We start from the raw sequence: 23,318 nt of genomic DNA on the forward strand, positions 1-23,318 counted from the left end.
ATTTGCAACTAGGGATTAGGGTTTTGTTTGAGTAACAATAGGTACATTAAGTTGATTTTTAGAAGACAAAGGACGAAATTAATAAAAATTCTCTAAAGAAATGCCCTTAGACAGGGGCTCTAGGCCTTCCCAGGATCAGAAACTAGAGACATTCTGGAATCCTAGCTGACGTCTCCTCTGCGTCCTGTAATCAGAGAGGGTTCGTTTATGCTTGAGTATAGTGTTGGTGTTGTGTATTGTTGTGTCTGTTACACGGATGTGGTGTATTTAGACAGCGGCCTTGTGTCCTCCACATCATATTTAGCACTTTAGAATTACAATGTCTTCTTTACATTGCAGCAAGAGGCAGCTTTCCCTCCAAGACAATCTGCAACACATGCTGTCCCCTCCACAAATCACCATCGGCCCAGGAGTGCAGCGGAGGCAGGAAACGCAGCCTCCTCCCCTACATAGGGGCAAATCCCAACAACTGACGGTGCAGGCCGCCCATAAGCCCCGACCAAGCAGTGGTAACCTCCTGCAGAGCCCAGAACCAACGTACGGAGCAGCTAGAATGAGGCAGCAATCGGTGGAGAAAGACACCGGAGGGCTTAAACCCAGCATAACCAAGCAGGTACATAGCTGGGCCACCTTCTAGTTCTCATATTTTACTTTATAGCCGTTCCTCTAACTCTATCCTTGGTTTGTCTCGTCACAGCACTCACATACACAGGCCACATTGAACCCAGTCACTCCAGCCTCGGAACGCACAGTTGCCTGGGTGTCAAACATGCCTCACCTCTCAGCTGACATTGAGAGTTCACACATAGAGCGAGAAGAATACAAATTGAAAGAGTACTCCAAATCCATGGACGAGAGTCGTCTCGAGAGGGTGAGAACATCTCCCATAGACAAGTCCCTGAACATTGCATATTGATCTCTCCTCCTCCTGCACCACTTTTCTTCTTTTTTATCACTTCCTCCATGGTCTGATGTCATATTGTTCTTCCATTCTCTCCTCCATCCTTCTCTGTGTCTTCCTAATCTTTCGAAGTCCTTCATTGCTCTGTCTCTTTCCCTCCATCTTTCCTCCACTCTCTTCTGCTCCCTGTCTCACCAACCCTCTTAGGTGAAGGAATACGAGGAGGAGATCTACTCCCTAAAAGAGCGACTCATGATGTCCAACCGGAAGCTGGAGGAATATGAGCGCCGTCTCCTCTCCCAGGAGGAGCAAACAAATAAAATGCTGCAGCAATATCAATCCCGCCTGGAGCAGAGCGAGAAGAGGCTGCGGCAGCAGCAGATGGAGAAGGACACGCAAATCAAGAGCATCATAAACAGGTTAGAAATGGTAAATACTCTATTACTTACTTCTGGGGATTGGGGGGGAGGTGGGAGAGGGGATCCTCTGGAACTGGGATCCCCTCTAACAGCAATATCCAGAGAAAACATACAAATAATATCACCTATAATGTGTATGCAGATGACCAGTAATGAGACACCAGGACATAAACTCATCTCCATTGCATTCCTCAGCCGTAACGTCTCTCCTTGGCTTCAGTGAATAGACATTTTAGGAAAGCTCTGTAGTAGCAGACTCCTCACAGTACTAGCAGAGTACTAGGCAGACATGGAAAAATGCCACAAAAGCAAAAGAAATGTTAATAGTTTATTTTTATCAATTAACAAAGTGCAAAGTGAATGAAGAAAAGAGAAATCTAAATCAAATCGGTATTTGGTGTGACCACCGTTTGCCTTCAAAACAGCATCAGCTCTTCTAGGTACACTTGCAGTTTTTGAAGGAATTTGGCAGGGAAGTTGTTCCAAACATCTTGGAGAACCAAGCACAGATCTTCTGTGGATGTAGGCTTGCTCCAGTCCTTCTGTCTCTTCCTGTGATCCCAGACAGACTGGATGATGCTGAGGCCAGGGCCCTCTGAAGGCCATATCATCACCTCCAGGACTCCGTGTCCTTCTTTAAGCTGAAGACAGTTCTTAATGACATTGACTGTACGTTTGGGGTCGTTGCCCTGCTGCAGGATACATTTGGAGCTAATCGGATGCTTTCCTTATGGTATTGCATCATGGATACGTTTCTACCTGTATCGAGCTCTTTTGAAGAAGCACAAAGAAGCGCGCAACATTGAGGATCGTAGACGCAGTGGTCGGCCCAGGAAACTTACGCCAATCAGTCATAACATTAAAACCACCTACCTAATATTGTGTAGTGCACATATACACAGCAAGTTGCTATGTCGTTTGTGTTCTGACATTGTGTATATCACAGCCGAAATTTACTCTACAGAAGCTCTTCTGTGCGATCGGCCGGACAGGCTAGACTTCACTCCCCATCAAATGAGCCTTGGGTGCCCATGACCTCGATACCAGTTCACTAGTTGTCCTTCCTTGGACCACTTTTGGTAGATACTAACCACTACCAGGATACTACCAGAAACACCAGGAGGTGCTCTGACCCGGTTGTCTAGTCATACAAATTTGACCCTTGTCACAGTCACTCAGATCCTTAGACTTGCGCATTGTCCTACATCCAAAACTTCAACTTCACGAACGGACTCTTCAGCTACTGCCTAATATATCCCACCCTCCACAGGTGCCATTGTAATGAGAAACTCCGTGTTATTCACCTTTTAATGTTTTGGCCACTTGGGGGTATACATTTAACTTTTTTATTTTTTCAATCACATGGCCGTATGAGGCTTGTTTTTTTTTTTTGCAGGACAAGATGCACTTTCTAATAGCCCCATTTACGGTTGCATACAATGTGGTGGGAAGCGGGGAAAAAATTCCAAATGGAGGGGAATTAATAAAATAAAAAAACACCATTCTGCCACAATTTTATGTTGTTTTTTTTTTTTTTTTTTTTTTTTTTTTTTTTTTTACACAGTTTTCTCTGCAGTAAAACTGACCTGTTACTTTAATTATCCAGGTCAGTACGATTACCACACAGTTTAGTTTAGTTTTTCTTGCGTTTTAATACTGAAAAAAAAACAACAACTTTGAAAACATTTTTTCTTTTTTTCATGAACATATTCTGACCCCTATAACTTTTTTGTAGTTATGTGTACAGAGCTGTGTGAAAGTTTATTTTTTGCACGGCTGCACTTTTCAATGATACCATTTTGTGGTGATTATGACTTTCTGGTCACTTTTTATTAAATTTTTGGTGGGAAGTAAAGCGACCATAAAAACTGCGAATTGACCAATGTTTTGCCATTTGCCATATGGGAAAAATAATACGGCCATTTTTCACACGCGGCGATGCCCATGATGTGTATTTTTTATTGTTTACATTTTGGGGAAAGGGTGTGAATTCAATTTTTATATTTTTTTTTATTTTTCAAAACATATTTATTTATTTTTTACACTTTTTTTTTATAGTTTCCATAGGGGACTATAACAAGCAATTATTAGGTTGCTTCTCTCATACACTCCAATGTATCAGCAGGTGGCCCGTCTCATTTATTATTTTCAACGCCTGTTTTAGGGAGAGAAAATTATCTAAATCTACGCCAGCATGGGAGCTGGAATAGATTTAGGATGTAGAGGTCTAAAACGCCGGTCTTCATAAATTACCCCATATGTTCCTATGGAAACCTGCTTAGAGGCTAATGTGCAGCAGCTTCTGTTGATTCAGGAAGACAGAAGCTGCCGCACAATGCAGCCAGCTCCCCCGATCCTCTCTGGAGGGTGCCGGAGCACACCGGGAAGCACGCACCTCTGGGTTTTAGTGCATCCAGAGACCGTGGTTATGTTTGACCACGGCATCTGAAGGGTTTAAAGTCCACGACCAGCACTACTGCTGTTCGCGGACATTAGTCCCGCCGGTGGGTAGTATGAGGAGCTGGCGCCATTTTTAATTGGAAAGGAGTTAAAAGGGGTTCTCTCACTTTAGCAAATGGCATTTATCGTGTAGACAAAGCTAATACAAGGCACTTGCTAATGTATTGTGATTGTCCATATTGCCTCCTTTTCTGGCTGGATTCATTTTTTCTATCACATTATACACTCACTGTTCATATCCAGGGCTTCTCCACTGTCCTCCAAGATCAGTCTCTCCCTGTGCACCATATGGCAGGTTTCAGGGAATACTACTGGTATATTGAAGAAAACTGCAGCAGTCTAAGTCCTGAATCTGGAGTACTGCGGTTTTCTTCGATGTTGTATTTGCTAGGGCCTATGGCTCAGGCCTAACACTAGTTGCACCGACACAGCATGGAACCCATCACAGGATGCACTAACCGGCAGTGCTGCTTTAAATTTTCTATAATTTGGAGTTTTCAGGGAATTCATATTTCTCTAATCGGAATGAGATTGTAATGTACGACCTGTTCCAGCCTGATAATAACATCTCTCCTGTCGCTTCCAAGCCACCTAGCATTTAATCTCTTTACTGGGTAATTTGCTGCGTGTCTTTTATTAGACAAGAGCTAAAACGTTTTTAAGAGCAAATTGTAACAATAAAAGAGTCCATTTCATTACTGATTTCAGACAAGACTTGGCCCTCAGGAACCGCCATGTAAAAGAATATACTGTATTTCTTAAAGGTATACACGCCACTTACACATATGCAAGCATATATACTGCAATATACAGACGTGGACAAAATTGTTGGTACCCTTTGGTCAATGAAAGAAAAAGTCACAATGGTCACAGAAATAACTTTAATCTGACAAAAGTAATAATAAATTAAAATTCTATAAATGTTAACCAATGAAAGTCAGACATTGTTTTTCAACCATGCTTCAACAGAATTATGTAAAAAAATAAACTCATGAAACAGGCATGGACAAAAATGATGGTACCCCTAGAAAACACAGAACATAATGTGACCAAAGGGACATGTTAATTCAAGGTGTGTCCACTAATTAGCATCACAGGTGTCTACAACCTTGTAATCAGCCATTGGGCCTATATATATGGCTCCAGGTAATCACTGTGTTGTTTGGTGATATGGTGTGTACCACACTCGACATGGACCAGAGGAAGCAAAGGAAAGAGCTGTCTCAAGAGATCAGAAAGAAAATTATAGACAAGCATGTTAAAGGTAAAGGCTATAAGACCATCTCCAAGCAACTAGATGTTCCTGTGAGTACAGTTGCACATATTATTCATAAGTTTAAGATCCATGGGACTGTAGCCAACCTCCCTGGACGTGGCCGCAGGAGGAAAATTGATGACAAATCTAAGAGACGGATAATCCGAATGGTAACAAAAGAGCCTAGAAAGACTTCTAAAGAGATTCAAGGTGAACTTCATGCTCAAGGAACATCAGTGTCAGATCGCACCATCCGTCGTTGTTTGAGCCAAAGTGGACTACATGGGAGACGACCAAGGAGGACACCATTGTTGAAAACGAATCATAAAAAAGCAAGACTGGAATATGCCAAACTACATGTTGACAAGCCACAAAGCTTCTGGGAGAATGTCCTGTGGACAGATGAGACAAAAATCGAAGTTTTTGCCAAGGCACATCAGCTGTATGTTCACAGACGAAAAAATGAAGCATATCAAGAAAAGAACACTGTCCCTACTGTGAAACATGGAGGAGGCTCTGTTATGTTCTGGGGCTGCTTTGCTGCGTCTGGCACAGGGTGTCTTGAATCTGTGCAGGGTACAATGAAATCTCAAGACTATCAAGGAATTCTAGAGAGAAATGTACTAGCCAGTGTCAGAAAGCTTGGTCTCAGTCGCAGGTCATGGGTCTTGCAACAGGACAATGACCCAAAACACACCGCTAAAAACACCCAAGAATGGCTAAGAGGAAAAAATTGGACTATTCTAAAGTGGCCTTCTATGAGCCCTGACCTCAATCCTATTGAGCATCTTTGGAAGGAGCTGAAACATGCAGTCTGGAAAAGGCACCCTTCAAACCGGACACAACTGGAGCAGTTTGCTCATGAGGAGTGGGCCAAAATACCTGCTGAGAGGTGCAGATGTCTCATTGACAGTTACAGGAAGCGTTTGATTGCAGTGATTGCCTCAAAAGGTTGCGCAACAAAATATTAAGTTAGGGGTACCATCATTTTTGTCCATGCCTGTTTCATGAGTTTATTTTTTTACATAATTCTGTTGAAGCATGGTTGAAAAACAATGTCTGACTTTCATTGGTTAACATTTATAGAATTTTAATTTATTATTACTTTTGTCAGATTAAAGTTATTTCTGTGACCATTGTGACTTTTTCTTTCATTGACCAAAGGGTACCAACAATTTTGTCCACGTCTGTATAAGCACAATCCTGTACAACTGTATCTACACAGTCCAGTCCCATTAATATGACCATTTCCTACTTTCGATCGTAGCTCATAAAAGAAGTCCGTGTGCTGAGAGGGCTCGGTGGGTATATAAGGTGTGTGGTAGGCGGTGTGCATACATATCCCTCGTTCCTGTCATGGGTAAAAAGAGCGATTTATCAGGATGATTATTGGCTTTCGAGCCAAGCATTTATAAAACTGCGCAGTGTGAACTGTTCTCGTGCTGCTGTGGTGTATGGTGAGTGGGCAAATGGCACCATTGTGAGTGACGTGGAAAGAGCACCACGTGCCATTGACGCGAGAGGTGAACATCGATTACGAAGGTGCGCGAGGGCAGACCAGCACACTACAGTGGGGCAGCTCAGCGCCAAAATGAACCAGGAGGCGAACGGACTTGTGTCTAAAACCACAGTTCAGCTAACCCTACTGCGTATGGGGCTCCGGAGCAGATGGAAGGTCACTGCACCTCTGCTGACAAAGCTGCATTGGAAGAAGAGGCTTCAAATTTCACAGCTGTATTGAAATGGGCCCTCCATTGATTGTTTTCTGCTTCATGGAACGGATGGACTTTGGCGTGTCAGGTGAGAAAGATCAGAGAACCAGACCACAAGCTGATGGGGGCAGCGTTATGGTCTGGGGAAGGTTTCCATGGCATTCTCTGGGCCCATTCATCCATATGGAAGGCATTCTCAACTGATCTTCAGATGACACACACCCATACATGCTGATTGTCTCCCCATTGGGCAGAGCAAGACAATGCAACATGTTACACGGCTAGAAATATCCATATTGGTTGGAAGAGCCTGACCAAGACTTCCAAGTGCTACCCTGGCCCCCTAATTCCTCAGACTTTAACCGAATTAAGCATCTGTGGGACCACCTCAATGGCCGTGTTCTCTTTATGGATCCCCCCCTCCAGCAGCTGTGGGATGCACTGCAGTCAACATGGCTCCAGATACCTGTGACAACCTACCAGGACCCCATCTAACTGCTGTCAGTGCTGCACACAGTGGTTACTCTGGGCATTAACTGGCGGTCATAATAATGGGACTCAACTGCGTACATACACAATATACATATATACAATCATATATACACCAGTCAATGATTACAACACTGAACAGTACAGTGAACAACATTGATTATCGGTGACATTTCACCGGTCGGGGAGGGAGGTGGGATATATTAGGAAGCAAGTGAACAGTCAGTTCTTGAAGTTGATGTGTTGGTAGCAAGTACCCCCGTTCATGGCAGGCCCCCTAATGCTCTTTCAGCAGGATAATGCCTCGGCCAAACTTCAAAAATTGTTCAAGAATGAGGAACATGACAGAGATCACGGTGAGGACACGTCTCCAAATCCCCCTGATCTCAATCCAATCAAGCATCTGTGGAGTGTCCGCGAAAAACAAGTCCAATTCATGGAGGCCGCACCTCACAACTAACAAGACATAATGGGATCTGCTGCTAACGTCATGGGAACCATCAGAGGTTTTGTAGGGTCCATGCAGCAATACAAGGGGGTCCTACACAAAATAACGCAGGTGGTTTTAATGTTATGACTGATGGTTGTAATGTGTTTAAGATGCCGCGTAAAGGACCTTTGCCCCGCAATCTGCACCAGAAATACGTCTAATTAAGGCATATTTCTGTTTAATAAATGACCCCCAATATTCACAAATACACCACATGGAAATGTTAGTGAAGTAGTATATATTTGAAGAAAACCCTGTGCTAACAACCGAATGACAATGAGTTTGAAATGTACCCGTCAAAGGATAGATGCACAGCACTGAAAACATACCCACCATAAAGCAAAGAGGTGGCAACGTTGTGCCCTGGGATGCTTAGGTCTGCAGAAGGCTTGTGAATATTGAGGGTAAGATATGTAAGTTCTGAAATATCTGCTGTAGCCCGCAAGAGAACTGAGGTTTAGGAAAAGATTTACCTGGTACAACACAGAGAAACCAACTGCTGCTAATGATCTAATGTATGTAGACTACATTGGGACCACCAAGCTTAACCATGGGTCATCCTTAAGCGATATGTAAAGTTATAGAAAGTTCCACTAGCTACAGGTGAAGCTGACCGCAAGTTGCTGTTAAACCTTCCCATCACGTGGTGGCAAGAACAACAGCATTATCCTTCAGCTGAACCCTCCAACCAGCCTCCGCATCTCTAAGAGGTGTACAGATCCAATCTGGGCAAGAGGCCCTGACTGTGAACTGGTCCCAGAGAAACCAGGGCATTTTCGGATTTTCAGGAAAAGTTGAAGGGGTCATAGTACTTTTTTGCTGTAGGCATCAATAGGGGATTCCACTGGTCCAACCCCCACTGAAGGCATCTCATAGGAACACCCCATCAGTAAAGATACAGGGATGGTGTAAAGGTGCATTTACACGCACGAGCTAAAGGCTTCCTTCCCGATAGGCAGTGTCGGACTGGGGTGCCTAGGGCCCACCAGGCATTCATTTTGGGGGCCCACCGTACAGCTACATGCGAATATTAACCACCCAAACAGTGGTGGCAGCAGCAAGATGCTAAGATATGATTATGGGGGCACATGCAGTGACTTCGAGAGGGAAGGTCCTTGGGGAAAGAGGACATGGCTAGCCTGACTCTATATCATCTCAGCCACCCAATGTGTATATAATAATAAACTGGGTGCTTTTTAAATAATGTCCCCAGTATTATCTAGTGCTGTGAGTGTACTGTGCCATGTGCCACTTGTAAAAGGGAATAGAGGCCCACCTGTTCCCCTGTGGGCCAGTCCGAGCCTGGCTACTCGTTCTGTGGAGGTGAAGCGCTGCACTTACATGCAGCAATCACCTCCACAGTATAGACAGCACGATCTGCTGACCAGAAATGATAGTTAATGTGCCCGCACTAGCAATCATCTCACGAAACGCTCATTCATCGGGTGATCTCCTGCACCTTTAGATGGGCAGATTGTCGAGAACGAGCGTTGTTCCGGATTATCTGCCCCAATAGCTGGACACATAAATCCACTTTAAGGCCACTTTTACACAGTCACTGCTTGGTCAGTAATTCCAAGCCAAAACCAAGAATGGAACCTACACAGAGATAAGGTATAATGGAAAGATCTGCTCACAATCACTGATGGAAATCACTGATCAAACACTGACATAAGAGTCATGGAAAACATGGCTGCTTCCTTCCAAACACAGCACCACGCTTGTCCTTAGCCTGTTTCTGGTATTGTGGCTGAATTATTTCTGGAAGCAATCAGTTTGTTGTTTTTTATAGCCCCTTTAGCATTTCTGTCCCTCATTTTTTCTTTTTTTATCCTTGCTCAATTTTCACGGCTCTCGAGTAATATATTTCTTATGGTTTGAAATAATTTTGATAAAATTCTAGTAACTTGATGATCCCTGCGGCGTTTATTTTTTTTTATCAGGCATCGGAGAAAATGTTTTTGTGTTTTTTTTGTTTTCGAATGACAAAATGATCCCACTATAAATTGGGCTCCTGCGTCTAGCTTCTCCTACCATCATGTGGACGGACGCAATTTTCTGCTGTTAATTTAAAAAGGGAAATAAATGCCCGTGGTTACTGCTTGGCTGCACACGTTTATCACCGCCTTGAAGGGAGAACCGCTCGCTGACATTGAATTGTGGAAATCTATAAATATCTAATGTACAGATCGCCGGTGATTGTTCTAAAACTCTAAGTGGATTAAAGTTAGACTAGGCCTGTAAATATTCTATTACCGCCTGTGGTAGTAGAAAGCACTGAGGGCTCTGCTATATCTTACCGAGCCAGTAGATAGGAAGCCTGACGACATCAGCTTGGTCTTCTAATGTCTGTGGGCGCCTTTAGGCTGGGACTACGCTACGGCTTCTGTTTGCAAAACTTTTATGTTACCTAATGAGGAGAATATGTCAAACATGTTTTACAAATTGCAGAAAAATCTCCATTTAGCTACATCTTAAGACATAAATATAAAATTCTTGCTTCCGTAAATGTGCGATATATTGAGGCTGGAGATTACACATAACTTGGTGGCGTCTGCCTGAACTTGCAGTGATATACTAATGTCCCCTGACTATGTCCTGCTTTATATTACACACATGTTCCTCTGGGTATTCTGTGATATTTTCAAGGTGGTGTCACTTGAGGACTTCCTCTGGGTTTTTGTAGGGATGGAAAACTCTCTGCGGCATAGAGAATATACTGCTTATACAGTATATTAATATTATAATATCTAAAGCTCAGAAATCTCCTCACGTGACACAAGCCTTAGACTATTGGGAAGGTTCCAATGATCTTGTCCATGTGGGTTTGGTGCTTTCAGCGGCCATTTTTGTTTCACCCCCCCTTTCCTCAGGTTGATGCTGGTGGAGGAGGAGATCCGGAAGGACCACACGCAAGAACCAATCGATATGAAGAGGAGACTTATCGAGGCTCAGGTGGAAATTACAATGTCATTGTGCCTTTGTGTGTGACATCACCATCACACCCTGTCCTGTCTGTCATCTGGGGAAAGAGAAGGGAGGGCAACAAAAGGGCTAAGAGAAAGTTGGGCAAAGACCAAATCTTCAGATTTCGAGAAAAAGTCCAAGAGACTGAGAACAAATACAAATGATATAATATTAAAGGGGGACATCCTATAATGTGATTGGTTCATAGTCCCCAGGTGACAGTTTCTATTAACGATTGTTCAGCCGGCCATACATGCAGGTTGGAAGTGCTCGATATCACACACACAGATTCTCTGACATGCTGGAAAATCTCTGTGCGATGACCCAATCCTCTTTATTTCTCCTGGAGAACAGAGGATTGGGCCCCCATGCACTGGAGGTACCCATGAGGCCCGGACCATATGTGCACACCTTCATTATATAGAATATACTGAACGTGTTTCTTATATACCTACTGCAATACGAGGTGAACATGTAACAAGAGTACAAGAATAATGTGGAGGATGCGTCCTGTAGCTGAAGGGACAGGCACAAGTCACAATGTTTCTGTCCCTCTTGCCTTTTATTGCTAAGCTTCCCAAATGCCCGTCCCAAAGCCTGGACCCATCTGAGGGAAGCATTGGCGATTCTTCATTTTTCGCAGGGTATACAGCGCTGAGAATCGGTCTAGCCCTCTGTTGAGCTTCTCCGCTAAAAGCAATTTTATCCCCCTATACCTGAGACGGAATGAATTGAGTACTTGCCACCGTCCCTTGTTTTCCACGTGAGATAGAGATCCTGGGAGACCATGTAGTGGATGGGGAACTCAGGAGGTTTCCTGTTAAATACCACTGAAAGATATGTCCCTCTGTAGAGCCATAAATGTCTGAAAGGTGGGGGACCTTGCCACAAGGCAATTATGGCATACCCCTATGGTTATGCCCAGGATGAGAATACCCTTTCATTTGCATAAACCCAGAAAACCCCTTCAGGTGCAGAGGAAGTGATGATAATACAATGTGGAGTAGGAAGTGGAATAGATGCACATTAGAGGGAGGACAGGAGGAAGATTGCCAATATGAAGAATTATTACCATTATTATCCTTTATTTATATAGCGCCAACATATCCCACAGCGCAGTAATGCCTCTCGCTGGGAAGGGAAAGTGCGCAGGTTTATGCTTAATGAAGAAGACAGGAAGGGATGGTAAGAAGGGCAAATTTCATTATATCACCTGTCTTCTGTCTCAATCATCTCATGATCACCCCGTCCGATAGCAGTAATGACACGCTAAATGCCCGTAGATCATATCTGGTTATAAGATGCTGGAACCATGTAAAGAAATAATCTGTCTATAATATCAACGTTTCATGAAGAGCAGCTCCAACTTCTTGGAAATTAGCCAATCTTATAACTGCAGCATGGACACTGCCCTATTGGATCATAACATGCTAAGACTTAAAAGGTGACAACCTGTCTACCCCTTGACATTCACAAGGGTTGTCACAGAGAAGAAAAGGGAAATGGTGGCCTCCTAGCTTCGGAACAATTGCTGTGCCCAAAAATTTAGTTGTTTGTCATTGGTATATGCTATGGTATCGATTACAACCATACTGGTGGAACTGCTCTTTTTTTGCTGAGTTGGTACTATAAGAATGCATGGTTTGGGCAGCATAAACGGTAACTCCACCCTAATATTCACTGTGTGATTGGGTGCTGTACAATAAGTGAGTCTATAAAGTCACATCACATTGGCAATCCCGTAACTCCACCTCATCTAAAATGGAACTTCCCGCGTTGAGTGGGTATGGACTCTCCTCCCCTAAAATAAAGTAAATAAAGTGTTATCATTGGGGAGCTCACATATCTTACTGTGCAGCTTCGGTTCCACGACCGCTCTCCAAGATTCAGACTCACAAAAAAAATTGAAAGCATGGAGCACTTATGCTGCCCCCACTGTATTATAGTGAATGTTTTTGCTTCAGGTGGCATTATCGTTTAAAAGAGGGCCTTTCACCTGGATATCCTTAATCTAATTATTATCCTACCTTATAGTGCGGCCCCCACTGATGTCTTGGCACTTTTTTTTTCTTCTAAAGAGCCCCCGTTCGTCCGCTGTGGTCCCCGTATCTTTTGTTGCCTCATATGCTAATGAGGCGACTTGGTTATACTAGGCGTGGACTTGTATTTCTCCTGGGCGCGGTTATCTTCTCCCTGGCTGCGAGCGCATCCAAAATCCAATCAGAGCGCCCCGATCTTAGCCAGGGAGAAGGAGCTCAAGTTCTCGCGGGAGAAGGAGCTCAAGTTCTCGCGAGAACTTGAGCTCCTTCTCGCTGGCTGAGAGCGGGGCGCTCTGATTGGATGAGCTCGCAGCCAGGGAGAAGATAACCGCGCCCAGGAGAAATACAAGTCCACGCCTAGTATAACCGAGTCGCCTCATTAGCATACGAGCCGCCAAAAGATACGGGGACCACAGCGGACGAACGGGGGGTTCTTTAGAGAGAAAAAAAAGTGCCAAGACATCAGTGGGGGGCCGCACTATAAGGTAGGATAATAATTAGATTAAGGATATCCAGGTGAAAGGTCCTCTTTAACATTTGGACATTAACCAGAATTTCATATTTCTAATAACCCAAGGGGCTGAAAAGTGGGGGTAGGCTCCCACAGCAAACGATAAGTTCAGGTTATGCCCATTTTCTAATGTTTGAAGAGTAGTTTCATAATTTCTGTGGGAAACCGCTCCACATTTTGTTTGCATTAGTTTTTATACTTGACACCCAATGGATGTTTTAGCTCACCGTTACAGAGAAACATGGATAGACTCTACTGAGAACTAAGCATGGAACAAAGAACTCGTGAAGGGCCTGAAACGCACAGCAAGGTCTCCCTAAAATAGAAAATCTAAAATGAGGCATGATTTGCCATGAACCGAAAAGGAACCTGAATTCTTAAATGACACCTCCCAAGTATGGACAGGCCTTGACAAGGTTGGACTCTTCCGAAGAGCTGAGATGCCTCCATATTGTGGTTGGCGTTGACAGTATGGTACATGAGATGTTTCCAGTAGAGTTCTTCTATATTAAAGCTGGAGGCTCTTGACTTGTTCACATTTGAATACTATCTCCGATGTTGCGAGGTTATTGTCCTGACAATTATATATTTGCATGAATCTGGCATGACGCTGGTAGATAGATCGCACCTTATATAACTTGGCCATTGGCTGAGTGCAGTTAGCAGCCATCACTGTTGTGTCAGTGATTTCCTCTCGATAGCATTATGGTTCTCACCACGACCAATTCCATCAATAAATCTGTAATATGCAAAATAACCGTGGAGCCCCAGTTATGGGTCTTCGACACAGTGAAAGACAGATATCCCTTCAGGGAATAAAAACCAAGCAAAGGGGTGTCCCCATTATAGAGATCACCAGATTGACCATATTAAGTGACCCCTATGTCAAGATCCGGCTCTTTTACAAGGATGTGACAGGGGAAGACCTAAGCCAGTAAATCTGGGCAAGTGTTCTTATGGGTGGAACATCTGCACTAAATTTGGTGACTGCGAAATTTGTTGATCCATGACATGCCACCTCGGCCTTTAATGCTGAACACAGTTTATTCTATTACTGCTCTGTTCTCTGGGGTGTGTGAGTTCAGGTTGCCTAGCAACCAGTTGATTAGGTCAAGGTGACCACCATTTGACTACAAGCGGCCCACACGAAGTTCTATCAAGTTCAGACTTGTTTTAGGCTTCTCCCATCCAAACAACAGGAAGTACAAGGACTTAATACGGAAAATTGCAAAGCTCTAAGATGTCAAACAATCAAAACAAGGGGAAAGTAAAGGGAAGGACAAATATTTTAAATGATGTGCAGTCTCTCTACTGAGATGGAACTTTTGGTGAGACATTATGTAGTAGATGGAGATAAGCTTCAAATATTTATAGATGTTTATACTGTTCCAGTATTATTGATATTTTTAGTTTGTATTTTAAGAGGTTTTCCGGCCAGTTAAAAATTCTACAAAGGTGTAAAATAATAAAATAAGTAATACTCGCCTGACAATCCCCTGCCTCTCCGATTCCTATGACACCACTGCAAAGCACTGCCTGAGTCATTGATTGAGTAGTAATTTCTTATCTCAAGGTGGTCAGACCGGTGGTGGACCAGAAAACGTTGGTGGGGGAATCTGTAAAATCAGCATGACTCATTTTATTATATAATTTTGAGCTTATTTAAAAAAAAAAAACTGAATTGGCTGGACAATCTGTTTAGCAGGGTGAGTTAACCACATTTTCTAGTTTTACAGAGACCTTCCTCGACCTATATCAGTAGTCTCCAACCTCTGGTTCCTGAGCTGTTGCAAACTACAACTTCCAGTATGCTTGGTGGCTATCAGGGGACGCTGTGAGTTGTATTTTTGCAAGATCCGGGGAACCAAAGGTTGGAGACCTACTGTCCTTATTGTGATTAAGAAGGCAATAAAAAATTTTAGGAAATGGAGATACTTGAAGCAAGTTATGACAATCATTTTTTTCTCCGAACGTCTGATTTATATTTTGAAGTAAAATGTTAGCTTTGGGTGATGTAAGATGAGAAAAAACAGAACGTTACATTATCGTGCTTCACATCCATTTATACTTTATGAAATCACATAATATATGTGATGTTTAGGTATAGCTCAATGCCAGGAGGGTTCCATAATTTCTAATATCTGAAGCCATTCCTTTGTCCACATTGGATTAGTCTCTTGTCTATGGGTCCCCCAATGGGAAATATCAGCATTACACAGCACCCGCTAAAATCCCCGGGCTGTCAGAGTAATGCACGGAAAAGCCCTCCAGAGGGTGAGACTCTGTTTGCAGAAATTCTCTGGTGTTGCTAGTAGACCAGTTCCTCAGTGGGGATATCCCATCCCTCTGTTACATCCATACATCCTAATAGAACATATGTAAAGCAAACAACACTTTTAAAGCACACCTTCACCAAAATCCTACTAGCGCAACTATATTTCCTCCAAAGCATATTAAAGAGGTTATCCAATTTCTGAGAAAAAAATAGAAAGACCACAAATTAGAGATGAGCGAATCCATTGGGTGCTTAGGCACCCTTATGTAGGACCCAGATTGTCAAAGAAGGGCAAGATATCTGGCCCTGTCAATCAACAGACAGGGGGGCGCTCCTTCTCCAGCCCCTCACTTGTGATGAGCTAGAATGCTTGACAGGTTGACTTGTTAGCATTGATTCGCTCATCCCTACCACAAATGCTGCAGAACAAATACTATTCACGTTTTCATTCCACTGCCGATCCAGCATAGACATTCTGGCAGTCCGTATTTGCTAACCTGTGGCTATGACATGACTAGTGCAGCTAATCAGTGGCCTCAATGGTAGGGCATCTCCACACAGCGATGGCAGTAGTATGGCGCCTGACTACTGAAGCCACAATTGGCTACAGTGGTCACGTGACAGCTGCCTGGGATTGAAGAGGTGAGTAGTACTTTTTGTTTATTTTATAGCATTTGTAGGTTTTTATTTATTTTTATTTTTAATGATAACCTCTTAAACGAAATAATGGCTCTGCAGGACAAATTGGGCTACTTTCACACTAGCGTTTTTGCAGAACCGTCATGGATCTGCAAAAACGCTTCCGTTACAATAATACAACCGCATGCATCCGTCGTGAACGGATCCGGTTGTATTATGTCTTATATAGCCATGACGGATCCGTCATGAACACCATTGAAAGTCAACGGGGGACGGATCCGTTCTCTATTGTGTCAGAGAAAAAACGGATCCGTCCTGACACACAATGTTAGTCAATGGGGACAGATCCGTTTTCTGTCTCTCTCTCCGTCTTACTCCGCACCACATCGCTGACAGAAAGGGAGCTCAACGGAACGGAATGCATTTTGGTGCTTTCCGTTCAGTACAGTTATGTCCCCATTCATTGTCAATCTGAAGCGTTTTCATCCGCTATTGAGATCCTATGACGGATCTCAATAGCGAATTTGAAACCGCTAGTGTGAAAGTAGCCTTAGTTAAACATGGATATACGTAATTTTTTTGGCCCTGCAAAGTCATTATTTGTTAGGGAGAGACATTCATTGGTGACAACCTGCCTCCCTCATATCAGTTCTGCAGGCACCAGGACAGTTTAAGGAGCTCTCGAGTGTGATGACCCTGCATACAGCAGCCCATACCTCTGCTTCCTGGACTCCTGTGAGTATGAATTGGAGGAAGGAGTTGGAGTTGCGATTTACTGTATTTGTCAGGTTTGTCTGAAGGTGTGCTTTAAACCACAAAATCCTACTGCTCCTTTCCATAGGCACATGCATTAGAACACGTCCAGGCCAGTTAAGCTTACCTGTATGTTTTTGGATTGTTCTTATATTGTGTGGTGCCTTAAAGAAGCTCACACCATCACAGAAGGAACGTATAGATTCTATATTCACATGTCAACCAGCCCAGGGTCAGGTCAGGTGGGGGGTGATGAAGGATGGAGTAGCGGAGAAGAAGCACCAGGTCCCCCCTTATTAAGTAATGGCAACTTTAATTGGTCAGTGCACTCTGTATGGACGGGATATGTGCAATACTCCCAGAAGAAACCACATACATCCATGCCGAGAGAGACACACTTACTCCTCTCACCCTTCAGTCACAAACCTCAGGAACAACATTTGGGCACCAAATGTTAACAGAACAGGTATTAGTACATTGGAGCTCTACACATGCCCCATCCTTGCACCCACTATGCATCTAACCCTGACTTATCTGTGTCATGTGCAATGCTTTCCCGGTTGCTCACGTTTCTCTCAAGTGTCAATAGATCGGGTCGTTGGGCGTTATAGCGCAATAATGAGCACAATAATGTTGGAATGAATATGACGCGCTTGATTGTTCACCAGTGCATTGAGCAGGATGTCTTACGCTTGTATGTGCATGTCTGTAGGTGACCCGATGTGTGTCTATATGTGACATTTACATGTGCACATTGTCAGTAGAATCTGTGTCTTACATGTGTAAGTAAGCTCTCTCTCCCCCTCTCTCCCAACAGGAGAAGAAGTTTCCCTCCGTGGGTGCAGCAGACCCGCGTCTGAGGCTGGCGACTCCATGGAATGGGGCCCTTCCACCTCTGCCTCCTCGACTCCAAATCACAGAAAATGGAGACTTTCTAAACTCAAGTGACCATCACTAACCGGAGCTGAGGGGTCCATCCAGGAGCCTGGAGGGAGGAAGGGGGACTGGGATTCCCCCACTGAGGCATCTGTCCAGAGGCCTAAGGGGGAGGGGGCCGGGAACCCCCTTTCCTCCCTGACTCTGAAACCCTTCCTCTGTGCCGTCCAGACCTGCAGCAGACAATCTGTGTGACCCCGGACACACGTGGGAAGTGGAGAGGAAAGAGAAGGGGATATCGCACTGAACTTATCCTAAGACCATATCAATCTTTGTTCACTTTGGACTCCTAAATCTATCAGTTTCTCTGTCCCCCCCTAAACTTGTCAACTTTCATTGCTCCTTTAAATCCCCCCTCAGTTCACCCCCAAGCTCTCTGTCTCAGGTCTGAGGCCCTGGGATTCGCACTGACAGATCTGCACTGTAGGGGATACCTCCCCAACCATTACTCCAGTCTACATACTCTCGTACACCTGCCCTCACCCTCGGTTCATCCCCGCTGACATACCTCTGCTCATTCCTCATCTACCCATCACCATTTATTTCCTTTACACTCCTCCCTCGATCCCTCTGTTCTGTGCGAAACAAGCAAAAACTCTCTGAGCCGACCAGCAGAGGTGACTCCTGTCACACGGAGAATTGAGTATCAGATCAGGAGACCTACAAAATGTAAGACGGAGGAATAGTGAGGGCCACACAACCATGTACAATAAAGGCCATGTGGATGGAGGTCATGGTGGAAGTGCAGGATCCAGGGTTGGTATAGGGAGGTGAAGGATCAGAGGTCGGGAGAATTGAGGATTGGATAAAGCCAAAAAAAAGTCTGAAAAATAGAGAAGTTAGAAACAAGAGGCGCTCCCGGGGGATGGACTCTTGTAGCTGGTTACACGGGGACATAGTGCATTTACCTCCTACTATGGGCAGCTGTTCTGGGAGACTAGAGACCATTTATAATTATTATTCTGAATAGTATAATTATTGAACAACTTTATTTATTTCTCTCAATCTGTCTGCGTGGAGCCAAATCCATTGACCCGAGTCTCCCGCCCCAAAGAGCTTACAATCTTAACTCCACTTCCTGTGACACGGGGAGTTTATAAATAACTTGGCCTCAAAGGTCGCATGGAACTTGCGTTTGGATGGGGAGGGAGGTGGGAAGGGCGTTAGTTTCATCCATATCAGAGGTTGGTGCCATAAAATTTGCAGGGCCCCTCTTCACCTCGGTGACAGGAGCAGCCGGGCCCGAAATGAATGTGTCAGTAAAGATAATTTTGATTGTACTTGGTTCTTTTTGACGTTCTGTGTAAATATAAAACATTTAAAGAAAAAAAAAGAGAATTCAGAGTCGTTCTGTGAGTCCAGAGCTCAGACAGCCGCTGATTTCTGTTATTTATTATATTTATATATTTACCGAACAAGACAACAGGTGCTGACGTCCATTGTCTGCTCGACATGTCACTATCTCCCATCAGACAGTCCGGTAACATCTCACCACAGGGATCTCCAGAGGTGACCACTACACCACTAAAGGTCATTGTTCTCTTTATATAAGACAGGAATGTAGAATCCTTGATTAACCAAAGTGATTCATCATAAAGTCAATCCTTTCAGAGATTGGATAGAGTTTCTGGAGGAAGTAGAATGTCACTCACTTGCCTGGAGGACCCCAAATGCCCCCTATTGGAGAACTCTTCCCGAATCTAAAAGGCGTCACATCAGTCCATCTAGTGTAAAGCCACAAATCTTTTAGACCTCTGCTTCCACAACATGTGGGAAACCATATATTGTCCAAGTTTGGTCAAGAACATATCACACCTTAAGAGTCAACTCCTCTTCTGTCAGGATTTAGCGGTCGTAATACCACATATGACTATGAGATCCATGGGCAGAAACCTCCCTCTAAACTATTACAAGGGCACTCATACCACTCGAGACTGAGAGCCGAGTCAAGTGCTGCCCTCACACTTGAGGCTTTAATTTTAAAAACACTTTTTTTTAAAGACCTCCAGTATGAAATGGGTTGTCCACCTTCTCCTTTGCTATTAATTATTTCAGAGGAGGGCACATTTTAAGTCAACCCCGACAGTGATATTAGATCACCAATTGGGTCTGGAGTGAGTTGTCCTATCCTTGTCTTAGCCTCCAAGGCTGAGGCTGTCATTGTTCTTCTGGTCAACACAGAGATGACATTCTACTTCCCCTCTATGATCAGAACCTTTATGCAGTTGGTTGTTATCTAGTGCCTGTTTGTGATTGATACTTTGATCTTGGACATTTGCCCCCAACATTGATATGTGGCCGAGCAGGATCTGATTGGCACATTCCAGATGCTACTATATAACGATGATTCCTGTTTGCAATGTGTTTTCTAAACTGTGATATCAATTATTTTTCTCTAACAACGTACAGCTCGGTCCCTCTGATGAGATCCATGGCAAGCAAAATGTCTGCACCCCTGCAAGAAATTTGCTTGACCAGAAATAAAAATCCAGGTGGCTGCATATCAAAACCTATTGGTGACAGGAGGCACAATATCTGAAGGTGACTAAGCCGAACTTATTTTTGGGTGTATACTTTTTAAAACAATAAATAAAATAAAAAGTTAAATATGTAAATCAATTGTCAAAGTGTTTTTACCCTTCATGAGGATGAGTTTCGCTCGGTTTCAAACTCCATTTATGAAGAACAATAAACAAAAAGGTCTCCAGCCTTTATTTTTCCAATTTCCACCCTGACGGATGGGGGAGAACCAAAGGTTGGAGACCACGGATTTACAATATTTCACAGAAACCACATGTATTGTTTGACCTGTATTGTTACCAATTTTCCTCCATTCTTTCCTAAAGGTAAATTCTGAATTCTGCTAGTTTTATGCTACCAGAGAACAGTGCATTGTGGGAGCACAGTTAGCGTTAAAGGGGTTCTCTGCTTATCCTATATTGATGACCTATCCTCAGGCTAGGACATTAATATCACATCAGCTGTACGAAGAGAACGCAGCGCTCAACATTGCAGTGTAATTATTATTATTTATTAATAATTAATTTATAAAAGCGCCATTCATTACATGGCGCTGTACATAGAATTGGAGCACATACAGACAATTGCACTAAGCATGAACAAGACGAGTAACAGACGGGTACAGAAGGAGAGAGGGCCCTGCCCGCGAGGGGTTACAGTCTACGAGAGAATTACAGCTTCTCCTTCCCATTCTCTTCAAAGTGGAGAACCCCTTTAACATGTCTGACAGTGGGTGGAGCTCAAACACGTGTTCCAGAATGACAATGTATAGGTGTCTGATATGTGGGTTGTGACCGTTGAGTCCAGCATTGTTCATAAAGAGTGGAGGTCCTGTGTCCCATCTGAGCGGAGCCGTGGTCGAGCATGCACACTATTGGGACAGAAGCAGCTTTTAACTATCTACGGCAGTTCCATGCAGCAGCTGCACACATGGACGTATGAAGGACACTGTATGGCAGCAAATCTCACCCTGACCATGGGTCCAATGATCTGAATGTACACCATTAGAGATTCCCTATTTGGGTCATTAAACCTAAGGTCAGAATTTGTAATTAAAATACAGCGCACTGCGCGCATGCCGTCTTCTCGTACAGCTGACGGCGGGGGTGCCGGGTGTAGGACCCCCACCCATCTAATATTGATGACCTATCCTGAGGATCGGTCATCAATAGAAAAAGCCCTTTCAACACCTTTTTTGTCAGATGTGTCTATGCTGTATGGAAGTACAATTATAGGCATTTCATAAGTTTTTTAACTTTTGATGATAAATATATGTCCGCACGGATCCTGGCTGTATTCAGGCCCAATCGAACAATAAGATTTGCTCGATCTATACTTGTTTTTTCTACATTTTGTGGCAGGGCTGATTGCAGTGGAAATAGTCAGTGGAAATGCTCCCCCTTGCCTTGTGTCGTATCGTGTAGGGCAAGGTATGTTTGTTTACTGCCAGTGAAGTACCGGGCTTCACATCACTAGGCTAGGCAGAGACTTCCGCCTAGCAGTGAGCCCGGTGACGTCACCGGCAATAATGAGTGGTTTATAGCGCTGCCGTAGGCAAGATCTGTTTTGTGCCGCGGACGTCACCGGGCCCACTGCTAGGTGGAAGTCTCTGTGAAGCCTGGCACAAAACAAACTTTGCCATGCAGCGCAAGGCAGGGGGGAGCATTGGACCAAGGAAAAGCAAGACACACCACTCATATATAGTAAAAGAATACGAATAGCTTATATCCGGGTTCAGCCCGGAACCCGAACAACTCCTTTAAAGGGAACCTTATTTCCAGCAGTCTTCTTTTTACTTATTTTCGTTTGGTAGTTTTGATATAAAAGCGATTTTTATGTTATGCTAATTAGGGACTAAGGTGCCCAGAGGGGCGTTTTTTTCACTCTCCAGTGCCCAGTGACGCCTCCTGATCATCAAAACACCTCCCACAGCCCGGCAAACCGTTCCGCCCCCTCCCCACGTAATAGTCTACCTTATAGAAATGCCCCGTCCTTCTTCCTGTCTGCGGCCAGAAAACTTGTGCAGGTGCAGTACCGCCTGCGGCCTGCGCGATCATCAACGTCCTGAGGGCAACAGCACTCAGGTGACATCACTGGGCTTGGCGCATGCCCAGTGAGAAGAAGGACGGGGCATTTCTAGAAGGTAGACTATGACGTGGGGAGGGGGCGGAACCGTTTGCCGGGCTGTGGGAGGTTATTTGATGATCAGGAGGCGTTCTTGGGCACTGCAGGGGGGCGTCACTGGCACCGGAGAAGGAAAAAATGCCCCTCTGGGCACCTTGGACCCTAATTAGCATAACATAAAAATCGCTTTTATATCAAAACTACCAAACGAAAATAAGTAAAAAGAAGACTGCTGGAAATAAGGTACTTTAGTCAACATAGCGATGGTGCCAGCTTAAAATGCTAAAAGCAGGTGACAGATTCCCTTTAAGTTAATTTTCATGGCAAGGAATAACGTTGCAATTAATTGCAATTCATGTGATCACGCTTCATGATAATCTAAAGTTAATGAAAATTGCCACCATAAAAACTGTAGCAGCAAACTTTGTGAAACACAGTATGGAACCTGGAATAAATCTATAGTGGCTCTCCCTCGTTTTCAATCGTTTTAATGGTGCACTGTTTTAAGTGACTCACCCCGTCACAACAGATAAAATTTATAAAAAAGAAGGAAAACAGGCACTCACCATCTGAATTTTGAAATAAAATGTACAGATACCTTTATAAAATTAATCTATAGTAATATAGTGACCTCAATATACTGCTGCTTCCTCTTTTCCTCTGGCTAAGAGAGGCAATTTCTTGTTTCTCAGCTGTGGATCACAAATCGGTCCATGTATATTGTGATAACGTTTCAAATACGTGTATATTAACAGTAAACCAATGGTACTTCAAATTTTAGGGGAAATATATCAGATATATACCACCTAAAATCTAGTAGACTTTGTG

At 43.8% G+C, this 23,318-nt stretch overlaps 1 protein-coding gene across 12 annotated transcripts in view; it reads left to right on the forward strand.

The window, feature by feature from the left end:
* The window catches only part of SYNGAP1 (synaptic Ras GTPase activating protein 1), a 198,006-nt gene extending 177,601 nt beyond the window's left edge, over window positions 1-20,405 (forward strand). For 5 of the 12 annotated variants that reach the window (XM_044305739.1, XM_044305741.1, XM_044305743.1 and 2 more), the window contains 6 exons: window positions 340-613; window positions 698-871; window positions 1,109-1,330; window positions 10,600-10,681; window positions 16,807-16,892; window positions 17,728-20,405. In XM_044305739.1, the coding sequence (XP_044161674.1) occupies window positions 340-613; window positions 698-871; window positions 1,109-1,330; window positions 10,600-10,681; window positions 16,807-16,892; window positions 17,728-17,868 (979 nt within the window). In that variant the 3' untranslated portion in view covers window positions 17,869-20,405. Of the gene's footprint in view, window positions 1-339; window positions 614-697; window positions 872-1,033; window positions 1,331-10,599; window positions 10,682-11,789; window positions 12,644-16,806; window positions 16,893-17,727 lie in introns of those variants that run through there. The other 7 variants (XM_044305744.1, XM_044305746.1, XM_044305748.1 and 4 more) reach the window with 6 other exon arrangements.
* Window positions 20,406-23,318: the final 2,913 nt, after the last annotated feature.

This window comes from Bufo gargarizans, chromosome 9 (genome assembly GCF_014858855.1).
Source record: "Bufo gargarizans isolate SCDJY-AF-19 chromosome 9, ASM1485885v1, whole genome shotgun sequence".
Classification (NCBI taxonomy): Eukaryota; Metazoa; Chordata; class Amphibia; order Anura; family Bufonidae; genus Bufo; species Bufo gargarizans.